The 27,184-nt window shown below is 42.5% G+C and overlaps 1 protein-coding gene across 3 annotated transcripts in view; it reads right to left on the reverse strand.

The window, feature by feature from the left end:
• The window catches only part of DVL1 (dishevelled segment polarity protein 1), a 99,748-nt gene that overhangs the window by 28,924 nt on the left and 43,640 nt on the right, over positions 1-27,184 (reverse strand). For all 3 annotated transcript variants that reach the window (XM_059829922.1, XM_059829921.1, XM_059829924.1), the window contains exons 3-4: positions 17,871-17,992; positions 12,752-12,864 (exon numbers count right to left, since the gene is read on the reverse strand). In XM_059829922.1, coding sequence (XP_059685905.1) covers positions 12,752-12,864; positions 17,871-17,992 — 235 coding nt within the window. The remainder of the gene's footprint in view (positions 1-12,751; positions 12,865-17,870; positions 17,993-27,184) is intronic.

Raw genomic sequence — 27,184 nt, forward strand, 5'->3', positions numbered from 1 at the left:
TTTATACTTATGGCACTAAAGAATAAAGTAATTCAGCTGTCACCCAGCTCTAACTGCTTAGCATTGGGCTCAAATACAAGCTTTCTGACTCTACTGTATTGTTCTTATCAGCATTTCTTGTAAGAAATGCTCTTCCCCTTCTGCTTGGCCTAAGATATATGAAGGATTACAGGACAGCAGGCACATAAAATGCACTGTGATTATTTTGCAGTCTACGTAATTATTGACAGGACCTGAAACCACTTGGCTTCCCAGAACATCCTACAGTTTAAATTTCCCCAAAGTACATGCTGGCTGTTGTTTCTGAGACTACAAACTTGAAGCTAGGACGTGTGTTCCTATCAGATGGAATGGGACTGCTAATCCCATGCCTAATACAGAGTCTCAAACAGTTTCCTCATTCATTATCAGATGAATAATTTATCCCATGTATAAACTTGATCAGTTCACAACCATTATGAAGAATTAATGGCCCACATCAGTGCTTTATGCTTGTTAGTTCTCAAAGGGAAATTTTTCACAGTGAGGACAATTTTAAGACCAGACAGAATTTCTAACCAGCTGAAGGCTGCCTCAAACACGCTGTGCAAAAACACGCCATCGGAGTGTTTTCTTTAGCACTGCACCTTTCAGTGAAATAGCAGCACCTCTGCAGTACCTCTGTCACGCTGCTACATCAGCTGCATTTGGCAATCAAAACCCTGAACTTTCACTGTCTGCTTTTCAACTAAAATAACAGAGAAAGTTTAAGACAAGTGATGCTTAGTGCTTACTAAGGATTTTCCAGCATCAGGAGAACGATCAGGAATACAGAGGAAGGCAAGACGTGGAAATGGCATCCATAGGTATTCTCCCCTCAGCCTGCACATTTTCTGTGTTAAGTAAAGAATAAAGAAATTGCAGTTCGACACAATGCCATGGCCTGTACGTGAGGTATGTCTGAATGACTGGCTGTCCCCGAAGGGATGACACTATTAACTCTGAGGACTCACGTGGCTGGAACGCTGCAAACTGTGCTGTAAAATTCGCTTGAGAGTCTACAGTACCAACAACAGTCCTGAGGGCCTCAGGCAAGGGAGATGCAAAGTCCCACTTCTGTGCAAAGGTAACAGACCTTGTGCCCAAGAAATCAAGGACAGAGTCAGTGCTGCAGCCTATAAATCCCAAGGAACACTCAAGAGCAATGGGTCCAACATGGCAGGATCCATATTCAAGAGCCTGGGGAGCATCCAGCTGAGGATTTTATCAATGCTGCAATACGTTAGTATGGACATAAACTCCCCAAACCTAATAATAACCACCCAAGCTTTCACATACCCTTCACCTCCAGTGTGCATTATCTCACTTTTATGAGTACCTCAGTCTCCCTGCGCAAAATAAGGGCACTGACTGCTTAGAAACTTCAGTTGAAATGAATGTTAATACCTACAGCGATATATGCGGGGCTGTGCTTCTGGATAGCATCTGACTGGTTCCAATGGCCTCATCAGGTGGTGACACCACTTGTGACAATATCTCCTACTGGGAGTGGGTCTCAGAGGGGAACGCTGCTGTGAGTGGAGCTCCTGTTGCCTCTCCTGCTGTGGCTGGCTCCTACCAAAACACTTCAAAAACATGGGAGTGACCATTTCCCTGCCCACGCTGTGCCCACTTAAGGAAATGTCCAGCGTGCACTGTGACTATCACTCTGTCCAAGTCCAACAAACATATCCAGATGTACACGGAGCTTCCCACAAGTAGTTATTTTTCACGCACAGTGTGAGAGAAGAAAAGAGCCAGTTCAGGGCTCCTGCTGGGACACCGGAAAATTCCATTCCTGACGACGCAAAGATTATGAAAAATATATATATTTTTGCATGCTCTTCCTCCATGACATAATCCCAAGGAAGCCTGTGCCCAAGAGGTAGCGCATCTGGTAAGCAGTGTATCTTGAAGGACTGGGGAAATAGAACAAAAATCATTTGCATTGACTTTGCCATTTGCCACTCTGCCATGTCCACAACACACTTTGTAATCACAGATGCAGGATACAAGTCACTCTTTTACATGGATCAGATCTGAAAATCCAAATCCTTTACAGCCACATTTTTCATGGGATCCTGTAATACAACACAGCTCTCTCTATCCCATTAAACCACACGTAAATAGACCTTTGGAATTTGCATAATTACTTGTTAGAATATAGTACGACTACTAGAGATTATACTGATTTGGGGCTTCTTTTAAATTATCTCTTATTTTAATGTATTACAGAAATGTATCTGGGATCTAATTACACGGTTTTCCAGTCCCTCATAAAATTTCTCTTTTTTGGAGATAGAGGTGAAGGAATTTTTCACCCAAGAATTAAAAAAAACCCCAAACATATATGTGTGTTTCTCATCATTAACTTCCATATACTTCTGCTAGCGTCTTTACCAAGAGTAAAATGTTTCTCAGCTTTAACCTGACGTAAATGCCAATGAATGAGCAGCTCCACTTGTTCTAGAGAAAGTCTAAGGCAGACGGATTGTTCTCTCAGGACACAAACCACTTAAAGCAGCAACATTGTAAAAGTTCACAAGGCCTAAATATGGGCACCATCATTAAAAATGGTAACGCAGACAAGATTCACAAAATCAGTCAAAATTCGGCACATGGCAAACCACAGCCACACTACAGAAACAAACGCTGGATCTCATATGCGTAAGTGCTCTTGTCTAGCTGAGGTTCACCGAGACTTGCATTTTAAGGTCTTCACTTCGAACCAGGGATGGAGCATGCCTTGGTATCAAGCAGAGGTTTCTGTTCATTCTGGTAAAATCTACGCTTGACTTACAACTGATAGAACTTTGTTTCACGTACCTCAAATACTCTCTCAAACCACGTGCCCTGGCATTCCCAGTGTGTACTTCAATACCACAGCACAGAAGCAGTGTTTGTTGAATGAGTAACTTCTTACAGAAGGACAAAAACGTCCAAAACTGTGAAGATTTGCAGCTTCTGTGCAATTTAATAAGGATTGCAACAGCTCAGGGGCTTTCAAGGTTCAGCCATTCAAACATTTCAGAAACAGTTTTGCGTTCTTTGACTGGGTCGTCAGGACAAACACAAAACAAATATAATGTGGCATTAATTTGTTAAGCTAGGACATCGAAAAAGATGATCCTTCCAAGCGATATTACAATCATGTCATAAACCTTTTTCAACTCCCCATTTCCCCGTGAGTTCTTCGTTAGCCTTTCCTGCCAGTTGTTCCTCACAAGCGTAAGGAATTAGGACAAATGCAAGATGATGATACTTTGTGTAAATTAGTGTTTGCTTTTATCGTCGTTAATGGCAGCGAGGTTTAATATTACAATGGTCTCAGCATTCTTCTGCAGTGTTACCACAGACGCTAAATTACTACCTCAAATGCTAGATTTAAAACAGATTTACCAGATTTGTTCAATGTTTGGACCTGAGCTCTTCAAAAAGTAAGTGCTCTCTAACATCATCCAGATCGGTTTCATCATCCAACTCGGAGACGGTCCCAGTATTAAGGATCACACGGGTATGAACGAAGCGGTGTTTTTTAACAAGTCTCTGTGAAGTTTTCGTGCTTCGTGGGGAATAGCGTTCTGAAAGCGTACCTTTGCTCCTGGGAAAGTTCACCGTCTCTAACGTGGAAGTGCTCTTCTTTCCCCCCGTCCCTCCCCCAGACTACGCTGGTCTGCAGCCCTACAGAAAACCCTTCGAACCCCCATCACACGCCTCCTCCCGCCGCCGGCCAGCGGCAGCCCCGCCTCGGGCCGCCCCGCAGCGCAGCCGCCGGCGCGGTCCCTCTCCAGCGCCCCCCGCGCAGCGCAGGGAGCCGCGGCCGGTACTCCCGGCTCGCTCCGCCGCCGAGCCCCCCCCGCCGGGACCCCGCGGCGGCTCCGGGACCCCCTTGCTCCCCCCGCCCGGGGCCGGGCCGGGCCGCTCCCCAGAGCGCCAGGCCGGGCGCGGAAGGCGGCTCCTGCCCGCGGCCTCAGGCTCCGCCAGCCCGCACGACCGGAGGCCGCCGCGGCCGGAGACGGCGGCGCGGGTCGCGTCTGCGGGTCGCGTCTGCGTTACCTCGGCTGCGTGCGGGCACCCACCTCAGAGCTCCTCCACCGAGACTGGAAACCGCTGCCAGAAGCGACACCCTCCCCCGCCAAGGGAGCCGTCGGGGGGTGGGCAAGCCCCGTCTACTCCTTGAATGACTTGGGAGGAATCGTTCTGCTGGAAGCAAGGCTGTCCTTCAGAATAAACAAAATAAACCGGACAGTCCTACTGACACGGGATCCGGAGCTGCAGAGTATCATGTTTCCAGTACACACAGAAAACACGTGTTTTGGGGTTGTCTTGTAGGTTCAGGAGACCCACCAGAAAGAATAAGCAAACAAAAACTTCGCCCTGTCCCGTCCCCACCTTCGAATGGGGAAGGAAAGCAAATTTCTGACGTGCAAAGCACTGCCCGGGAAATCAGATCACAGCAGCAGGCATCACACACCGCTTAGAAGACAAGTCACAGGTTTATACGGTATTTACATGGTCCTTGGATTCTTCACAAGCATTACGCACAAAGAAAGTGAACGGCACGGACAAGTTGAGATGGATGAATGATGGCAGTAATGCATATATTTTGTCTGTCTGCCATGACTCTATCTGACATGCGATTTTGCTGCCTGCAGCAGGACTGCACCTGGAACACTGCCGTCAGATGCAAATACCGCGTCAGCAGAAATTCGTTGGCACCTTTAAGCCCACTCCAAACAGCCAAAGCAACAGCCAAAACACTGCTAACGCAGAGTTACAGAAGGAAATGGAAAAGGACCTTAAATCTGTGTCTTTTGAAACATGGTGCCAGCTTCTAAGTTCTTTTCTGCACGTCACATCCAGCAACGAAACTCAGTCCCACTATAGAGATGCAAGGAAAGACCCCAACAAAGGAAAAACCCATATCTAAATGCAGTTTCCCTCCCTTTTCCTCTTTAACTCTTTTCTGTAGTGACCTATTTATATCAAATATATACATGCTATTATTCTGTTATTACAGTAATTAAATATATATTATACGAAGATGTACTTTTAAAGGCTTCAGACTAGCAATGTGTTGGCCTACCTGCGTAAATTAAAACTTCAATTTATGGTTTTTCTCATATCATTCAATATAAACCAAAAATGGAAGTGAATTGTTCTTTGAGCACTGTAAAAGGTTCACTTCGTTGTTTCCCTGAAAGCCAGTGCACAGCTGGATTCAGCTGGAACTGGAATGGGTGAACAGCTGTGAGGTAACGAGAAGGGCTTTTAGTCTCATTTTGCAGATCTGAAGAGGCACTGATAGTTGAGATCAACATCCATATTTCTAGATATTCCAACTAAAATACCCCTGGTTTATACAGGAGATCAAAAGAGCTCACTATACTAATAATGCCTCCTGTTTACATTTTTTTCCCCTTTCCTTTTTCCAGCTTTATCTTCTCTGTTAAATTTTGAACAGAAAAAATGGGTTCAACTTCACATGCTTCCTGTTTGAACTAGATCTTCTTTTATAGAAAAGCTCCTATACACTGCTCCAATAACCAGTATGAAAGCACACTTCAGTTTTAACAATGTTTTATATCTCCCAAACAGCATCAGGTAGCCTTGCATTCACAGGAAAGGTTTCCTGTGTTATTAACGTGTGCATTTAAATCCATAAAGTTTTTGTCATCTCCCCAGCCAATTAAAATTCCCTTTTCTAAGTTTTTCTAATTAAGCCAACCTTGTTTGGGGGGTGGAGGTCGGGAACCATTATTATAATTGACTGAGTACTTTCACAAACCATGATTATAAGAGTTTTATTCATAAAATACTCCCAGGTATCCAAGTCCTTAGTCTAAACAGGAAACATTCTCTGCTCTGGTTCAGTGCCTCTCCCACTAATAACCAGGGACTTCTGCCCTGCTGACCCCCTGTCCTGCTTCTTCACAAGAGGATGACAGAGTTCACTGAGACTGTCTGACAAAAGCCTTTCAATACGTCACAGAGATTAGAATAAAGCATAGCCCAGGAGGTTAAAATATGTCCTCCTTGACTTTTATCGACAGCAGAGTGGGCCCTGCCTGAGGGACAAAAGCACATCAAAGTACTAAATCAAATAAGCCTTGAGAGCAGAAAAGAGCATAGCAGCATCTGCTCAAGGAAGCTGCAAAGAGGGTTCCGTGACACTGCAGAGAATAAAGGTGAGAGTGTCTCAGGAAGGAGTCATAGCCAAGCTCCCAGTTAAGAGGAAAAAACAACAGAGCTTCCAATCCCCACCAATGCAGAAAGTCTTTACCAATTATTAACAGGAAATACGTTACCACTTTTTCAACGAAGACTTGCAACCCCATCTGTGCAGCTCACTCCTGCGTGCAGGGGTCAGAGTCTCTGCTCCATGAGTAGGGAAGAACGATGACTATTACGTTGTCCACTCCTGCCTTACGCTTGTACCCATTTGCGTGCTATATCCCTACACCCTGGCTTGTCTTGTGTTTGAAGTTCTTTGGAACCCTTAAACAGCCTCTCTCATGGCTCTACGGTGCTACCAGAGAAAGACTTCTAGACATTTTCACAGGACAGATTACAACCGGTAACAAAGTTCCCGCTCTCGCAGGCACACGGTCCTGCGCTGCCAGTAACCCGTGCACGGCCACCTGGTCACTTCAAACCTTCCGGGGCTCACCAACCACCTCATAGTTGTTTACACATGACAGAGTCTTCAAAGAGCAACAACTGCTGAGAACTGTATTTTCAGTTATCACTGTTAAAGTTCCCATTGCAATTGTTCGCAATCGTTTCGTAGCCCCAGCCAGCCCTTTTTGTTCCAATTCCTTGGCACACACTATGGTAAGGAATATACTGCAGCAATGACTGGAAATCTGCAACAGCTCTTTTTCCCAAACATTTTGGGATCTACAAGCGTGTCTGCATTAAGAGCTGCTGAAAGCCCAGGTCATTATCTGGCATTTTTCAGCTGGCTGCACAATAGTTAAGTTCACCCCACAGCAAACTCAGTGTTGAAACACTAGTGTCGACACTTGACATCTGCAGACTTGTCAGAAACCGAGCAGTAGCTATAAAACATTCTCCAATGCCAAAGAAAACGTGTCCCTTAATTACCTCCCTAATTAGAGCTTCCACAGCCCCCTTTCCCACTCCTCCTCAGCAAAGCGACACGGGAGCTTTGTTCTAGACAGCAAGGGGTCCCAAGAACATGTGCCAGGCAGACCTCCCACGTTTCTAATTAAGATCCTCACTCCACTGTCACTTAATAGGACTTTGTCAACTTTCCAAAGCAACAAGGGCTTTTGTTGCTTTAAGAGAGAAAGCGGAGCTCTGACATACTGACAGCTCAGCTCTTTCAGGCTGATTTTATACGCAGCTAACACCAGGGATAGATTTGCTACTAATTAGTGTGAAAGGTGATCAGGAAAAGATGTATTTCCCAATTCATACAAAAGCCTCTTTGGATACAAAGCCTCTCCAAAAACACCCAATGCATATGTAGCTTCCACAACATAATCATCATTATACCTTAAAATACACACACACACAGAGAAGGTAACTTTATCCACACTTAGCTGTCAGGGCTCATCTTTCTCAGTTAGTTCACTTTATTAACCTCACTAAGAATACAGCAGCACTATCAGAGCAAAACCTCTTTCCACGTGCATGCTTGGTGTGAAGCCTCATGCTTGAAGCATGAGAATAATACAGGAAATTTAAACTTAGGCAATTCCCTAGAGAAAAATTACATCTCTGCTTGTTGATCCTTCATTGTTTCCCCAGCTTTACTGAGCGTCTGTGGATGAGAATTAGTGTGTGCTCTGCATAAACGACATCATACACCATTCTGGTTCCCATTAGTAGAGAATGGTCTACGAAAAATTAATGAAAAGGAACACAGCAAAACGACAATTTGGAGACCCTATAAACACGCGTTCTTGCTACAGGTAACAGGTTGGTGCACAAAACCCCAAAGCTCCAGCAGAGGAATGACCTAAGTGTAAAGCTTTCCCTAGACCTCACACAGCTGTAAATCAGGTCCAGGAGCAAATCCAGAAAGCAGTTTCCCCTAGCACCTACTAGGCATTCACTTCAACACAGAATTTGAGCACGTATTTAACTACATAATTGAGGTTGACCAAAATCACTTGGATTTAAGCATACTTCCTTGAAGTTAAGCAGGTGCTTAAGTGATGAAAGGGCCAATAAGAGAATTAAGAGCATTCCATGGCTGAGGAGGCTGGGAGCAGGCTCTGCTGATGTTGTGTGTTTGGACATCTGCAGTAGGCAAGGAAGGAAATTACAGGTGCCTTGGTAACTGCCCCTCTGGCTAGCCTTCCTCCCATTCTCCATTTAAAAGGGAAGCTCATGCCAGGCAGGATTTGCCCAGCTGAGTCACTTCGGTTCCCTGATGCCATCACCTGTACAGTGCTACCAGAGAAAGGCTTCTAGAGATTGGCACAGGACAGACTGAAACCAGTAACAAAGGTCTTCCTCTCTGTTAAGTATAGTAAGATCCAGGGTGATAATTCTTTTGAAACTACGTCCCTTCTCATTTTTCTCCCTATCTCTGGCAGACATTTCACCAAGAAAATTATAAATGCACTTTAAGTTTTCCAGATCAGTCTCCCGTATCATTTTCTTAGCGCTTGTATCTGAAATGTCACACACCTTCAAATGTACATTGATGAACGCAGGAGTTCCGTTATGTTCCTCAGCCCATCACATTCTCTTTGTGGGTACAGTTTTGAAATCAGAGAAGACACAAGCACAGGAGCATCCATGGCTATTCATTGCTTCTGCACTTAAAATAGAAGCATAATCTAAGGGAAATGGGTGGAAGAGCTTGCAAATGCCTTAGCCTGTGTTGTTATCAGAGTGAATCCCTGGTCTAGTAAATCACAGCCTCTCTGCTGCAACATCCTTTTGCATTTTCAATGGAAAGAGGTGTGAAAACTTTGTCAGATTACCAGGTGTGTCCCACATCTTCCAGCTGCAGTATGCCATCAGTATTTATAATGGCCTCTGTATGTATGTCTGTAATTGCCCACTGGCAATTCAGCAGAAACAGTTTTTCTATGATAAGCAATCCTGCAACAATGAAGTAAAGCATACAGGCTGGCATTTGTGAACAATCTGCCCATGATACCACACTTCTAATTATCAGCCATCAGAGAATCTGGTTAGTTTACCATCACCTAGACTCTTCAAATCAAAACTGAATTCCTCTGTAAGAAACCTCTTGCAGTTCAAGCACAGGCTGTCAGGCTGAACTATCAGACGAAGTTTTCCCATCTGTTTTGTCAACTGTATGATCATAAATTATAATTTCCAACTCTGAAAATCTATTGTAAAATTTCTGTTTCTAAAATTTCACTTGTATAATTAGGAAACAATTTGTGCAAATTAAAATGGAGAGTAGGACAGAAATAACAAAGTGTTTTAACTCTTTGAGGAGTTCTTTTTTTTTTCCCTAATATCACAGTAGCTAGAGAGAAAAACTCCCTTTTCCCCATGCCTGTTTCCCCTGCCAGCTTTTGTCTCAGATATTTCCACTATTAGCTTTTCAGGGCAAAGCATCTGTCTATTCTGAGCTCTCCATATAATACTTTGCCCTGCGAGCGTTTTGGCTAAGAATAGCTGTCACTGCAAAACAAAGAGGAAACAAGTTGGCAATAAACATTTTTTTAATTAATACACTGTCCTCATGCACAGACACACAAAAATGCTTAACTCTTCAGCTTCCTGCCAACTCATTCCTACCCCTTCTCACACTTACTCCCAGTAATTCATCTGTGCAAGACCTTTTTTTTTTTTTTTTTTTGAGCATTAAACTGGTCTTTTCATGAATTAAAATCTGTGACTTATGAAAGACAGGGAAGATTATGTTTTAAGGACTCCACTGCCATGTAGAATGACTGGGTAGCAAAGATAGATTCATGGGTCTAACCCTTAACGAGAAGGAATAAAAGGCAGCCTACAACTAATGGTACCTACATAGCCCATTACTGGGTATTAATCTTTCTAAAAGACAAAACTTAAATCCATTTGGGAGATTAAGATGAAATTCTCATCTACTCATGATGGAGCTGTGCAGTGGGGGGCTGGAGGGCATTTAAGTGAAAACTAGTGGCTAACTTAAAAGGAAGCTTCTGGTATGCTCTGAAAACAGCAGTAGTCCCTAAACGCCAGGCTGACAGGAGAGAGATTTTTCTGCACAGAATCACAGTTAGAATTCTGCTCTCCTACTTACATTTACTTTGGGATATTTTCATTTTACCTACATTCCCAACAGATCCTTGGTTTGCGTCCCTTCTCTTCCCTGCCCCGGGGTTTTCCCAACTCAGAATGAGAATGTCATTCTGTTGAACCTCCCAATTCCACAGTGATCGGGGATCAGTGGAGTAAGCGTGCTTGACCTGGACAAGTTTTAGCTCAACATGCCTACAATCTATGCAGTTCCCAAATGGCTCATTAGCACCTTTTCTTACTTCACCTTGTTTGAAATGAAGGCTAGAATACACTGTTCGTTTTTTCTTGTGGAATGAGTACTACTTTTCCTTTGTAGAGTATCCAGGGATATCCTCATTGTCAGGGTGGGTAGTTATTTGTCATTCACTTTATACCAATAATGAGCTCAAACAGTTAGAAACACTACGTGGTACATGTTGTTGCAGAGCTTGGTGAGCTGGCAGTACTGTACGTATGTCTTGGCTATTCTGCATAATACTACCCGTGGAACAAACCTATGAGTAATGCAGTGCTCCAATGAAGATCCCTCATCCCGCCTCTCTGTGAACTACTAGAGCTGTAATTTTGGTATTATTTAAACAAGTCTCTACAGGACAAGATCAAACACTCTAACTGCATTTCCTTCTTTCTGCAGGGAAAGGAGGATTTACCACTATTTCATAATGACAAGTGAGCACATAGCTTCTGCCCTTGAAACAGCTGTGAACCAGGTGTCACAACCTTGCTGCCCTTCCTCCACCCTTGTCCCCCTTCTCCTGTGTCTGTTCCCCCACTTTAAATCCAACCGTGCTCCAGACAAAGAAGACATGAAGACTCAAGACAAGAACAACTCTGCTAATGTATGACCATTGTTATGAAGAGGCCTTAAAACCCTTTGCCAGGATAAGGGTATTTCACGTCTTTTAATCTTTTTAAGTGGCAGTTCAGGATATAGTGCTGAACTGTGCACTTTGGAGACATGCTTTCAACTGAAAATAACACACTGGTGGTTTTGGTTTATTAAATAAAATATTATTAGGACCCCAGAAACACTACGGACATTAAATAACATATTTGATGAGACCAAAATGATACAGCAATTGTCCTTGCTTTATGCACGTTAGCAAAACTCACCTCTTACTCACACGTATAGCCTGCTTCAGGTAGGAGGCCTAAATTATTTTGAGAACAGGTAATGTTTGCATTACTGAGTGACATGTTCTTGCCCGAGCACAGCTTAGACTGACAGGAGAAGGAGGAAATTTTATCCCATTTCTATCTAAAGGGAAAAGTATGAACTAGTTTCACATCACTAGGGCAGAAACTCCTGTGATCGAACGATACCATATGAGCCATCTAGACTATGGTCCTAGACCAGCCATTCAACAACCAGCTCTTTTGCCATGAATGTCCATGGCAAAACATGCATTTGCATTAATTTAAACTAATGTTAAAAACAAATCACCTTTTAACATTCTTCCTGTAACATGTTTTTAACACAACGCTATTAGAAGATTTTGCCTCTTTCTGTGATTTCCCAAAGGAACCTGCAATCAGGATCATGCAAAGACAGCTCTCTACTCCACCCACTGAGTAATTTTCATTCACTTTGAGTCAGTTACGAGTTGGAAGGGTTAAATGAACAGAAAGACACCTGCTTCTAACCCAGAGTATATATATGACTTCAGGTTTTCTAACTGGAGGCAAATACTTTAGTGGGTGGAGCTGTGAATAAAGCCTGTGATGGCATCTCTCGGGCCCAAGTATTCCATATTCTGGACCATTTTAAACTCAATGGGTGGCACCTATTAATTCTTAATTAAGCCTGGAAATTCTTGTCTGGCAACAAATGAAAAAACAAGCTTACTTTGATGTACAGACTAGTGGCAAGAGATGAAGTTCTGTAGTTTATATGTCTACTTTGGGTGTACTTATGTATAAAAAACAAAGATCTTCAGAGCCAATGAGCTGAATTATACCAGCATAAAACACTACCGGTGATCCAAGCCTAGAGAAATCAACAGAAATTCTTGCAGGGGATTTTGGCTCAGATCTTGCAACAATGTTAAAATACTAAGACTCTCAAACTGTCTACACTGCAAACTCCCAACACATCATACAGATAATGTGTTCTACCTCCAAATGAGTAAACTTGAATAATGGAGGCAGCCTAGCCATGACAGTATGGCGCTCAGCATTGGGTGTCATTATTCCTCTCCAAACTAGTCATCTTCTAATACTACAGAAAGTTGTGTATATCATCAAAAATAATCTCTCTGCCACTTTACTGTAGGTTGTCCAGACCTCTTAGAAAATGCTGAGCTTCAAAGAGTTTCAAAGCAATCATCAAATTATTCCATTAAAATAATAACAGTCCCTGAAAGCATGTAGGAATGCAGACACCCTTCTCTTCTGCAGTATTCATGCAAAAGTAGATGTTGCTCTGAAAGACTATCAGAAAAAATGCTCTTTCTAAATGCAAAAGGGGAAAAAATGAAATAGGACTCACCATCCTCATGCCCTTCTCTATTTCTCCGTCGATGTCTGTCTCGCCGGTGGCTAATAATTGACTCTGTTCCTGTTTCATTGTCCAGGCCATCCCGGCTGCTGGCAGCATTTGGGCTGTTAGAGAACAAAGAGGAAGAAACAGTGGAGTCATCTCTTTTGTTCTTTTTGATAAAAGCAGTTGCAGTCATGAGCATGTTGGTTTAGAAACCAGAAAACAATTACGCGGATTAGCTGCAAGTCTTGCTGCGGCATTGCAAGCTCCCCCAGACTGCTCTGCTCACCCCAAAACTACCTGAAGGGTGCAAAGACAGTTCGGTATCCATGCCCTGAGACACAGCGCTATTTGCACAAGTAGTATCATCATGACATTGAAAAAGCTACTACAAGACTGTTGTGTGAAATTTGCACAGGAAAAAAAAAGCCTACTGATGTGCTAAGAAAAGAGATCATTTTAGCATGCGGTGAGATAACAACTAACTACAGGACAGCTTTAGCTGCTAACACACCTGCAAAGGAAATGGGATTTCAGCACATGACCCATCATGAGAGCTTTAATATCACAAATTTGCAGCATACCTGCCTAACACAAGAACAAACAGACAACACTGGTTTTTGGAAGAACAAAACTTACTGACCCTAACACTCATCTCAGCCTCCAAAACACCCCAAGTTCCTATGCATCTCTCAAACCCTCCCATGCTCATTCTGAAGATCACAGAACCAAGAAATATATATATATCTATGAGCTCCTCTAGTAATGCCAACAGATGACATTCTCTATCAGGGGCTTATTCTCAAGCCTGTAAATTGAGTTGCCTTTTCTACAATACCCCAATATATACATATAGTTTTGTAAACCAAGGCCAGTGTTTCAGCTCAATTCCTTGTTCATCCCCAAACAGGTTTGTGTTCCTGACAATAACCCGAGCTAGACAGCAACATGCTGACAGCCAAAGGGCAGAAGCTATAGCTCACTGCGGCCACTTCTAATATAGAGCGTTGACCTTGAAGGTTGAAGTCTTGCAAGTCACAGCAAAGCTCAAAATAATTAAGTGCATGTCTGTGAAATGTACAAATAGATCCCACGTCCTTTCCTCACGTTCTCAACTGTTTGGAAGCTACACAGATATGCCAACACAATATTAATCTAGTAAGTCCCAGTGAAGGACCGTTACAAGCAAGCGAGCTTTGGGCAAAAAGTAGAAAGATCTTGATGACAATCTCAGTGGCCAGATTTCTTCCACTTTGCTTTTGTGAGAGCTCTACTGAGAGCCAGTTACTCACTACTACAATTAGCCAGAACAAAAGGGTTCGAAGAGGCAGTAGAGAATTTGTCCCTGTGGCTTAGGGCCACTTTCTGGGATCAATCTAAAAAAACCAGCAATGACAGCTCCATACTCTTGAACTTCCAAGCACTGAGGAAGGGCCATTTCTCAGTTCATGTAAACCAGACTGGCTTTAACTTCTAATTCCAATAGACAAGTCAAGTCAGCTAACCAAGAGCAGTGGCTGTAATACGGAACACTGAATATGTAAGACCGCTTATTTGCAACCATCTGTTTCAAGATCTCTGCTGAGAAAAAAAAAAAAAAATCAGTCATGTTAAAGCAGAGTTGGCAGGAGCAAAGGGGAAGATGGAGATGCTCTTTTTTCCCCTGCTGAACAGAACTAGCTTAGCTATTTAGTTTTCCCCTCAGACTGAACCTGCTTTATGTATCTCTGCTATTCTTACATTTAATAAGCTATCTTGAAGCGCTCACATGGAAGGAAATGCAAAAAGCCTCTTGGAGTGCTGGCAAAGGCCATAGCTCATTTTAATGGACCAAATTGTGGAAACTGATCTGAAGCTCCTGAAAATATAGTAGTGCATGATCTGATGTGGGTTAATGCTCTGCTGTGAAAGATTTCCATTAGAAAGTTACTGGTCATACTCTTCCTCTCTGTCCCACAAATACCACCCATTTAAAAAGGAGTCCCAACTCACATCTGCCCTTTGCACTTGCTATTTATGCCTGACATGTCCTACTTACGCACGCAGAGTGTGCACCAAAGCATCAGAGTCATGAATGTATTTCTCCTAGAACTCCATGAAGCCGGAATGCACTCCCATGCGCATTTTACACAGGGAATTAAACTACCAACGATGTAACCAACTGGTCCCACGGGCTTCTGTGGAAGCTGGACCCAGATTTGGCATACGTGTAAGCACATCTGTATAGCGTTACATTTAAGAGGACTGCTGAAGAGCCTTCTGCACACCCACACACTCTCTTTGCATTAAAGAAATGTACTGACATGCCCCCCCCAAATTAGGAAATCGAGGTTGGTATTCAAGAAAACATTTGACTGCACATTTTAAGCCCTAATGAAGCTACCGAAATGCAAGTATGTATTTAAGCGTTGTCACAAGTACGTTTGCATGTCTTGTTTCAGTCCAGTGCAGCCGAGGAGGGGAAGAGGGTGACAGTGTGCTGCGGTGACCCTGCGGGGCTCTCGCACATCCCAGCAGCACCATCTAGTGACTACTGCTCATCCCGTCCGCTGCCAAACCACCTCCCAGGCGAAACCCGCCCGCAAAAGGTGGCTCACACCCTAACAAAGGGTGCAAAAGGAACCTCACATCTGCCTTGTCTCCTCTCTCACTGCTGAGCCAATTAAACCCAACTCAATTTTCAGTGCACGTACCCAAGAGCTGTGTCAGAAAGGCAGCTCAGAGGTCACCATGCTCAACTCACTCACACACCTCCACCACTAAACCAGGAGCAGCCTCACCCGTTCAGGTGAACAGGGATTTGGCAGCCACTAAACAGAAGCAGTGGAACATGAAATACAGGATGAACTTCCGAACCCTCATCAGGGAGGGAAAAAGTAGATTTTCCTTGGATTTAATCAAAGATGAAGCAAAATAGCAATGCTGTCAGGCAGCTAGTTGAGATCACCACTTCATCTCTGATAAGGGTCTCATTCCCTGGGATGGTATTGCCTGCTGACCTGTCTGTTCATCTATTTCTTATATTCTTTGTTGTCCAGCAACATTTCTGTTTGTACAATTACACAACACCTAGCTCAGTTGGGGCTTCTTATATAAATAAGGCCCCAACCAACACCAAAGAAGGAAAACAGGAGATGACAGATCTCTGGTAGTTTGAATAGCATTAGAAAAAATCCCAGGGATTTAGGAACCAAGGTGGTAAGCCACACTTACAGAAGGGGAGGTAATACGTGAGTATACAGCAATACTGAAGTTACAGTTGTGAAAGTTACAGGGTTGCACTACTGATCTCTACCATTCAAGGAGACAGTATGCAGAAATGCACTGAACAAACTATTCCAGAATCACCACACCAAAATCCTGAGAAACATCATTTTCAAAAATTGCCAGAGAATTTTAAGTGATCAGAAAAAACACTGCAGTCATGATTCAAGTTCTGGAAACCATGCTTTACAATGACAGACTTGAGCAGCTCAACTTGCTGAGTTTATCCAAGAGAAACAAATAATTTCAAAATATGCTGGATTCTTCACCACTTGGAATCTTTAAACCTAGAGTGGGTCTGGTTTAAAATGAAATTCTAATAGTGAAACAGAATTAAGGGCTTCATGCAAAATAAGTGAGTGAGGTACTCTGCCTTGTGTTATGGAAATAAACTTAGGTCATCATTAGGTTCTCTTCTGGATTGAAAAAATAAAACACAACAGCAAAAACCACTACAAAATGTTAAGACATTTAATTTTGAAGAGAAGAACCCAAAAAAGCATTAAGGGAGAAACAAGTTTTAGTTTTTAGTTTTTTGACTTCCTCACAAGTCAGATTTCTCTACTGCAGTTTAAAACAAGAAAGAAAAAAGGGGTGGGGGAGAGAGAAAGAAGGAAGGCGGTTTATCTAGGAATGAGAGCACAAGCCAGAAAGTACGACCTCTCGTGTTGCTACTCCTGGCTCAGCATGACCTGCATAAGTTACTTCACCCCTCTGAGGATTCCCACTTCTGCTTTGTAATGTGAAGACACCATCACTTGCAGCACTGTGCTGACTGATGGCAAGAATACACAGACAAGGTTTTTAGAACACTATGGAAGACAGCAGGTGCATCAGCAGAGCACAGCTTGAATTTCATCCGTTTGAGCACATACAGTTATTAGCAGTGAGTAGTTCCACAAACACAGACTTGTGCCTAACTTACAATGTGATTATTTTTTTAAATAAAGTTTGATCTTGCAGCTATTACATGTAGGTATAGGCCAGGAAGACAAAGAACTAGTTATATTTGCAAGCCACATGACTGCACTCATACAGGCCTCTCCCAGTGAACATAAAGCAATTCATGAACGCACGAGGGCAGTAAAGCCCTTGCAAGACACACAGTGTCAGGCAGGGTCAGTATTTCCCAAAATGTCTTGTCCCCTCTAGAAGGCATTTATCCGTAAAAGACTCATACGCAACACTAAGGGCTCTTCCAGGCAATAGATATTGCAGAAAGCGATGGCAACACATGCCACCAGGCAAATCAAGACCACGTTTCCTTCTCCAAACATATACTAAGATCACAGCTAGAAGCAGGTCCTGCTTGAAATCCTCCTTCTGTAAATTCAGAGGACCCCCCTGAAAATGAAGGCATTCTGAGGATACACATTGGGTCTGCACACGTAACAGGAAGTACCAAGGCTACCATTAAATCAGAGGACTCCCAGTCTGGCTGTACGCAGTTCAAGCTGCTAGCCTCCGTACGCACATGGAGCAGGCATTATTCTTTATGTAAATGTTTGCTTCTGATATCAGTGTTCTGCTGGCTCTGCATACTACATAATTATATGTAACACAGTAATAAAAGGTTGTCATCCGTACACTACGAAAAGCATTTTGGGCTCCCTCTCTACTTAACTCTTCCACAGTGGGTTTCCAAATGAGATATATAGGATATGTATTTCATTCTAACAATGACAGGGTTTTTTTGTTCCCATCACTTTTATTTCCTCAGTTCTAATAAGTATATTATTTTTCTAACAATTACAACAAAGAGCTGGTTTGCAGCAGCAGGGAGAAGTGTGGGGAAGAAATAGACAGGAATTGCATTTTTCGGTTTAAAATGAAAAAAAAAAAAAAAAAGACAACTTGCTCTTACTGGAATGATGGAGGCCGGGAGTCTCCAATGCCGCCTGTTCTCTCAATGGGTGGCGGAAGGTCTGTGTGGCTCTCGGTGCACTGGGAGCCTGTGTCAGAGTGGGAGCTTTCAGCCAGGACCAGCTGTCAACAGAAAGAAGAGAATTACATACACTTGTACATGTTTCTCCACTCTGACATAAGGTGTTCAGCCACTGCTTTGCTAAATATTCTGAGAGATCTAAGGAAACCAGAGGAAAGGAAATTCTAGTTGCATGGATTCCTGCCAAACTTTCATAAAATCAGGTTACATTCAATCTCAACATGAAAACATCATGAACTAGGATATGCACAAAATTCCTGCAAGCACCACAAAATTTTCCTCATCTCAGAACAAGCAAGCACACCAGGCAGGGAGTGCACTTTTTCTGGTGACTTGTCATTACAGCATTCTCCGAGTTTCCTAAGCATGCAAGTTGTCAGCATTCCTTGCAAAACGCACGCACATTGCAAGAGTGCACTCTCAGTCTGGTTTTGCCACGGCAAAAATAAAAAGCAAAAGCTGAAACTTGACAGCATGACAGCCCAAACGTGGTATAACTTCTTATACAAAGACCCCTAAAACCCCCGAAAATTCACAATCTGGTCTGGATCAGACACCAAATCTCAGAGTTGCCACCATCTCCATTAAGAATCTGAATTAAAACCAAAATCCACCAAACCTCAACAGCCATAAAATTGAGGAGGAGGACCAGATTCCTGATGTTCATCACAGTTGTGTCTTTTGTGCCCACTTTGTCTCTTAATGTTCCCTTAAGGCAGAGCTGTAGACAGGAAAAGTCATTTTCCAATCATGCCATGAAAACCAGGATACGCAGTGTGTACTCTTCTATAATTCATAATGACCTGGAAACTACACTGTTCTAACTATCACCTTCAAAACTCCTTTGACACTGACATTTACATTCATGGAAGCTGAAGGTGCCTGGCAGCCTGTCAACCAGGGTAGAAGGAAAGGCCGTAGAGCACCCAACACACAGCACTCACATGGAAATAGGTGATTGAAGATACGCGGCAACAATCAATCTTCTCATTACAAACACCAAGCTTCTATATACAGCCTCGTGCATCTGGGAATTATTATATATTCCAGTCCCGTTAACAAGGTAGAGTGTAAATTCTTCACATAACAACTAATGCCTGAGTGTATTATTTCTATTTCTTATCAACATCCTCAATCATTAACAGGGATGCTCCTGGATAACAGATCACAGGGATGGTCACGGCACACAGAAGACTCACTATACTCAATCTTACTTCTAATAAATTCGGGACAGAAAGACCGTCTCCATTCAGTAGGCCTAGTGTGACATCTTTAATCAGCAGATAAATAGACAAGAGAAAGAAGAATGAATCTCTCTTCCTATCTGAGATTAAAATAATTAACATGCCTAAACACAACTTAAATCCTAGGGTAGAAGAACTGTACCCTGGGTATAGCAGCACTATAGAAAAACAAACAATGTGCACTGGTCCAAGATTCCGTTTAATTTATCTCTACAAACAGAATGTGGTGATTCCCAATTAGCAGTTCCACTTCTAATTCAACTTCACCTGCTAGATTAAGTGGTTATATTTTATTAACAAGCATAATGGTGGAGAAAGAGATTCCAGTCCTCTACTATTCAAACTAGGAAGCCAGATGACCAACATGAGAGGTTTTGCCCAAAATAAAAACAGAATTCCACCAACTGAAAGACTTCACTTAGTATTTTAAATGACTGTACAAAAATCAGTCTCCCATGAAGCTGGGCATCCTATGTGGACAAACCCCACCAAGGACTGCCTGCGCTTCAAAGAGACAAGATCAAGAAAAAAGGCAGGGCGGCAGCATTGCCGATGCCACTTTACTGAGAACAAATCAAGGCAAAATGAAGCAACTCGCACAGCCTCACACAGGAGGTCTACAGCAGTCCCGAAAGCAAATTCAGACTTTGCACATCCTAATCTAGTTCCGTGCTTTCCTTGCTATATTTTTAATGTTTTTGCAAGAATGGGGAAAAAACCCCACCCCATCAGAAAGGAAGCTCTATTTCAACAGTCCACTGACCACACACAACACCTTCTGGCCACTACCAACAGAAGTTAGACTTGAACTAGAGACCTAGAGGTGAACAGGTTTATAGCCTATTACCAGTCCCCTGAGACATCTAATCACTTTGCCGAATCTCTTTAAACAGCCTGATTATAAGGTCTTTAATTAAATAAATGCTCAAATAACAATATAGATTATTACCTTTCACTAAGAGGCAACAAGGTCTCAGCTTCCCTCTATTTGTAGCTGTGGAAGAACTAGCCCTATATAAGATATTCCAACTACAATTGGTTAATTTATCAAGGACTAATTCTAATGTAATCATCAGATAGATGCTAGCTGTTAAAGAAGGGGATGGAGAAGGAGAGGGAACAGGATAGGAGGGGACTGGTGTTCAGGATGCAGTATATTACTCCTAAGAGGATATACCATAAATATGAGAAGGCAAACACACACAGACTGTCAGAAAGGAACTGCCTGAAGACAAAACAGTTCTCCAGCACCACATGGAGTCAGCTGCATTATTCAAACTCTCTTATCACCAAAGCAAGAGCAGCAGAGGAAACACTGAAGGGAAAAATAACATGAGCTTTCCTAATAACCTGATAATTAAGGTTTCTTTCTTTCAGGTGGGGAAATTAATGGGCGATGTTTAGAAAGCATGTTGGCATTATGGAGATGCAAGAATGTCTCTGAGCCTGGCTCATTCCCTGAGGAATCTCCGTGCAAGTGCATTCACTAACAAAAAAATCAAACCAAGGGATAAAAAGAAGAAAAAAGAAAAAAAAAAAGAAACTGGGTGTAGGCAAGATCTATACATCCCCTCACCCTTCACATTCTAAATTGTATCAAGCTATGCAAACAAGCACCTGGCCCAAGTTATTTGAAAGCAGGAAAACATGTTCCTTCTTTAAGCCTTTCTGCTGATGGCAACACCTGTCTCAAAGATGCGCTTGATGCGAAAAGAGAGATGAGCCAACAAGACAAAAGGATATTTGTTCTTTAGTATTTCCCTGCTCCCGGCGGAAGAAGTCTTGGCAGTGCAGAACCCATTATGAAGGCAAGCCCACCGTACTGATTGAGGTTGCAGATCATGTTGGGAGTGCTGCTTAGTGGAAGCAAAATCCACTGCAGCAAAGCAACTCCTTTGTGAATATTCTCCCTAGGCTGTGATTTCCTGAAGGATAAGGCACCGGGTACCCGCTTCTTATTGACCTTCAGTGGGATTAGAGTCACAAACCGCCTCAGACTATGCCATTAGCATTATAAAGGGAAGCGGGCTGCAGAAATTACCCATACTAATCTTTCAGCTGCATTCAGGAAATACACCACTTTAAACTTGAATCAGTTCGCTACCAGATACAGAGAACTCGAGATATATTCGAACTGAAGATACCAGCAATATCTCCTCTTTCCAAATAGCTTATTAATCCTAGATAAAGGTCTTTCAGATTTCAAGCAGTAAATCGTAAGCACAACAGCCATGATAACAACAGTGGCCAGCACAGAACTTCTCATGTTTACCTTCCCAAGTTAAGATCCCTGCTGCACTGGCTGCACTGCTAGCTACAGCCTGGCTCAGGCATTTCCATACAAAATACACTTACTGTAATGTAGACACATCCTTTGGGGTGAAATTTTGCCTCTGAGGAATAACAGGAAAGAAGGAAACCCAAGAGCATAACAGTTTAAATAGGTTGCCTGACATGATGTTACTCTTATGATAACCAGGACCTGGGAGCTCCTGCAAGAGGACCTGACTTCAGAGATTTAAGCAAGAGAGCTTGAAGCAACTACTTTGTTAAGACACAGACTGTCCAGATCTATGTCTGGTTACAAGCAAGGCACTCACCCTTCATCAAAGCTTTCATTCTTGACTTACAGATCTCTGCATTCAAGAGCACTAGAATATAAATGGATGGCTGCAGACCAAATTAACAAAAACACCAGAAAAGAGCATTAGAAAAACGTTTGTTGTGCTAGTAAAGAAAATCTGCAGTAGAAGATGGCACATGTAGCAAGATTATTAAGACTGCACTATCTAGCTGATTTTTCCCAAACATCAAAAGGATCAGAAAGGCAGTGTTAACACCTAACACAACGGAATACTGGACTCAGCTGGAGCTTCACAGTGAGTTAGCAGCCCTGCCTCTTTCCAGGCACCTCACAAAATGCCTTCAATTTGGTGAGGGTGTGACAGTGACTGCAGAAAAGGAAGAATTCTGTGGGGGTGTACATTTGTTGACAGAATTCATATGTCACTGCCCCGGCTACATGTGCGGGCACACAGAATTGCTGCTCCCTGCTTTGCCACACTTTGCCACATTTCTTCCATCGAGTGACACTCTGTAAATCATTAAGTATCCTATCAGCTTTAAGATAAATTTTGTCCTTTTCTTTGACAAGCTTTGGTAGGAATAAAATGCTCCAATATTATACTACTTCGAATGGAGAAGATAACGCACTGTTGGACTGCCACATTATAGACTTCTCACTGTGTTTCCGCGAGAAAAGTAGTGTTAATCCCAGCTTCCTGGCCAGAAGCCAGCCCCGATAATTATATTGCACCCATCAAGCTTCCCTTGCAGTTTTGACTGGCCGTAGCATTTTAATCCATTTCTTTACTTGCGCTGTGTTGGTACTGCGTGCTGTTCAAGAGCATGCCTGTGGGCTGTAAAACAGCTGTGGGGTTCCACCCCAAAGGACTGCATTTCAATGTGAAACGTGGATGTCTTCTGTGTGGTGCACACGGAGGAAGTTAATAAAGAAGTGTGGAACTATTGCAACTGTTGATTCAGTTCATTCCATCATACTGAATGCTGTTTGTTTTCTCAACTGAGGTCCTACCATCACACTCAGTACTAAATCTTTCCCAGAAAGTGGAGAAAGCGTATCGACCCTGGCATGTTAGAAACGAATCTTACATTCTTCTGATATCCCCAGTGATTCCCACGGAGCCACTTCCAATTCATGACAGTACAAACAACAGCGTACTGTGCAAGTTAGCTACTCTATGCTGTGGTAACAAAACGTGCAGCCTATTCACGCTGACAAAAAGTACATGTTCCCTTCTGTGCTAGAGAAGGTTACCCAGCATTGCTACCCACCTGCTAAGAAACAGTTATCTTGGAACTCATTTGCAGAAGGACGTGTTCAGTTCACTGTGTCAACGCTGCTCACTTCAGCAACTAGACTTCCAACCTGAAGCCCTAGTACAGGCACAAAAGCAAACTTCACACCAGTCCATTCTGCAGATGTAAGAAAATTAAAGTGAAGGAAGAGCTAGGAAGATGGCCACGCTCCCAAATGCAAGCAAAACTTCTCCCCAGTCAGAGCTAAACAGTGACATCAAGCCAGTGAATGTTCACAGTGTCAGGAGAGCCTCGTTTTCTTCCCATTATTGCTACTGATCTTCAGTGAGTCCTTGGATCAATTGCTTTACCTCCCTGTAGCTCCATTTCCCTTTTTCTCCTCTACACCACATTTGCTTATGCTTTTCACTTAATTATGGCAAGGACTGCCTTTTACAGAGCTCAGCACTCAGCAGACATCTTAACAAACTCACGCAGGCATTAAGCCAGCTCAAGGAATCAGTCTGTTCAACATTCATGGCCGAAGACACCAGACAACAAGAACCAGTCTGGGAAGGGGGAAGAGCAAACATTGGTACACTCTGCTCTCATATTCTCATCTGGCTAAATATTTATTAGTCTACCAGCATGAAAACTACAGTATTTAAATTCTCACTGTCACTGAGAGCAGCAGCAGCTCTTGGTATTTCTCTCAGCTCAGGGAGAGGTGAGGGACTGGTAACAGTAACTAAAGAAATACCCCAAAAGAGCCATTTGTATTTTTGACAGCAACTTCAGAACAGCCACATTCATCTACAAGTTGAAAGTAATTATTTCCTATGAAGTCAGAAACATCTCAAATCCCAAGTCAAAGCTTCAGAGACATGGCCCATTATCCACACGAAGGCTGCTCCCGAAGGAGCAATTGCACAAAAGGACTTACTGATGAGGCCCTTTATTCCACCAGGAATTCTGTCAAAGGCAACAGGACTCTACATTGCTAGAAGGTCTGCAAAAGCCTATCAGGAGCGTGATGTTTATTCTAGTAATGAGAAATTGCCTATGCCGGGTAGATTCAGCTTCCCGCTTTCTTCCTGCTGAAAACTACAGTACATTTCTTTGGGGTTTGCTCCAACCATGGACCATAGATACTCAGAGAACACAGGATCAAGCTTATATAGCCTGGAAATTAGAAGCTTAACAGGCTAAAAGGAACAACTTCAAGAAAACTGTGGCTGCCAGGTAAAGGGTGACCTTCATCAGCATTCAGAGACAGAAAGATGCAGACTGGGTTTCAAAATAAAATTGTCAATTCCATCTGTGATTTAATCATCTGCCACCTTCTCTCATTTTAGAGATGATACTGTATCTTCATGAAATATAGTATCTCAGATTACTCCCAGATTCTGTTAAGGTGTTTGCTTATTGCACGGTATAGCAGACTAGCTGTGAAACAAATTCAGTTGTACTGACTGACACTTTGCAGCAAGTTCTCTTTAAACACAGGATTACCTGCCTCTTGGAGAACATGTGGAGTAAGAATGGGAGGGGAAAAACAAAAAAAAGGATCTGCAATCCTATAATCCTATTTCCATGTCTCACACTTCCAGATTTTTTCAGCAGGTTGGTGACTGGTTTTCCGAGAGCTTATGCATTCCTCACCCCAGCTAAAAACAGGTACCTGTGTACATCAGAGCAACTCAGAGACCCGGGTTGAGTGTACCCATGCTTCTGCAAATGATAGCAAGTACTTCTGCCGCATGACTAAGGAACTAAGATTTCCTTACAGGCCTTTCCTCCACCTGGTGCTGATCAGTTAGAAATAGGACAGCATCTTTTAATTCAAACTTGGATTAAATCTGAGAATTCTTGTGCATATCAGACCAGAACCACCCAACATTACTTTAGAAAAGAGAAGACGACCACAAGATCATAGAGCTTTTAAGCTTCCTCATTCAGGACATTCTTTCATTTTTTCTTCAAGTGCCCCATCCTTTATGTTAACCTGTTTGCTTCTTCCCCGTCTCTTTCTCATGGAGAATCTCGCACTCCAGCCCCAGCTGCCCCTTAGAGGAATTTAATTCTCCTATACTAGGACTCAGATCCTTCCCTAATAACTCATTCAGGTACCTTAAAGCTTAGGAATGTTTTCAATGATCCCACCTCCCTTCTTTATAAGCTCTGAACATGACGGAAGGAAATCTACATTACAAAATCGTGTTAATATCCTCTTCACTTTGGGTCAGATTTCATGCACAGCTCTCTATTTTCTCCTGTGTGACAGTTCAGTCTATCAGCAGATGAATGAGGGTATATATAATCTGTGAAGAGAAGAAACAGGTCCTGAAATCAGTTTATTTTATACATAAGAGATCAACAAGAATCTGCTTCTGTGGATTTTCATTCACTGCCTCAGTTATGTGCCAAAAGGCAACAATGCACTTTGCTGAAGATCATTTAACAATCCTGAAGCTCCTATGTTGTCTTGTATGGTAGAAGCCTAAATGGTTCTACCCGACAATTTTAATTGCAATTGTAAATACAGTGCCTAAAAAGCTTACATACAAACAGGACAAGTACTATCTGTTGGCACCCAGACAATAGAGAAGAAAAAGAGGAGAGGAAGACTCACACAAGGCTATGACATCACTGCCAGCCAATAGGAAATAGTGCACATTCCCAGCAGCCAGGCAGGGAATTGTTCCCAGATGTTGCAAAGCCTTCCTAAAAAACACAGATAACAGCCAACCGACTTTGTGCAAACTGCTGGCAGAGGCCACTCAGCTGGCTCCGATCTGGCAGCAACCACAAGCCAATTCTTTCCACATTCCCAGCTTCCACTGGGAGGCTGTCCCTGGACTGCGCAAAGACAACAGAAAAACATTTTAAGCTTTTGCAAAAAGCCTGAAGGTAACATATTCTCTTCCATGCAAGCTATTTTTCCAAATTGCCCAGTAAGGACCTGAACCTGGAAAAACCAAAAATGCATCAATAATTTCACTAAAGTAAACAGTCCCAAAGAACTGAAAACAAATTATCCCCCAAGAAAAATTATATCATACATTTTATATGTGTGTGTGTGTATGTGTTAGCAGAACGGGCACATGTATCAGCTGTTTTTTTGCAGAAGATGTGTTTGTGTAAATGCATTTACAGTAATAACTACTAGATGAAGAACTCTGCCATAATGCTAGTCTTTATATCATTGAAAAACCTAAAGGTCAACCAATGAAAAGGAATCTAGTAAGTAATAGCCCTCTGTCCCAAATTATTTAGTCCTTAAAAAAAAACAACCAAAAAACCAACCCCAAATTCAAAAGGACCAGATCTAAGATGCAGAGGAGAAAAACAGGACACAGGAGGGATTGGGAGGAGGTTTAAATAGTTAATTAGGAGCAGTGATTCTAATTCAATACTAATCTAGCTGTACGCTGAGTTCCCAGGGCAGCAAAAGTAAGCAACAACTAAAGACTTGCAGATCCTTCCTTGAACATTTTCCCCTATGGAAATCAGTCCTGCATATGACACCAAGATCAAAGTTCCTACCTATGACAAATAGAAGGATTCAAATGTTATTAAAAAAGATGAAAATCTCAAATTTCTAAATGTCAGTCATCTTGCAAACTTCAAAGTAGCCACTACATCAGTCAAGAGATGAGGTGTGGGGGAAGAGACAGCTAAGCTATATCGTGAGCACTTAATGTTCCAATTTTAAATGTGTTGTCTCGATGTGAAATACACACATCCACGTTGCAGTAATTTACAGCAAGGACGACAATTATCACAGATGGTTTTGTGAAAGAATCCCAAGCTGTCTGCTACCAGCTGATGCACATTTTATAACACAGGAGACAAAGAAAGCTCAGGCCCATCATGTTAAAAACCAGAAAAGGAAACAGCTCTACCCAAAACACAGGTTTTCCAAAAAGTAAAGACCAACTTTGCTAGCCTTGAAATATATGTATGCAATTATCTGTTAAGTCCCAGTGAATAGGATATTAAAGGGTTCGAAACTGTGAACAATTAACTTACAGTAAGATTTACATAAAACTCCTCCACTAATTAGCAGCAAATAGAGGCAGATAAGCACTGCGATTTTATGGGTGTTAATGTGGAAAAAGTAATTTGCAATTTGTAATGCAGGTCAGACACAGATGTTTCAGCTGATTG

Source organism: Gavia stellata, chromosome 27 (assembly GCF_030936135.1).
Source record: "Gavia stellata isolate bGavSte3 chromosome 27, bGavSte3.hap2, whole genome shotgun sequence".
NCBI classification, from domain to species: Eukaryota; Metazoa; Chordata; class Aves; order Gaviiformes; family Gaviidae; genus Gavia; species Gavia stellata.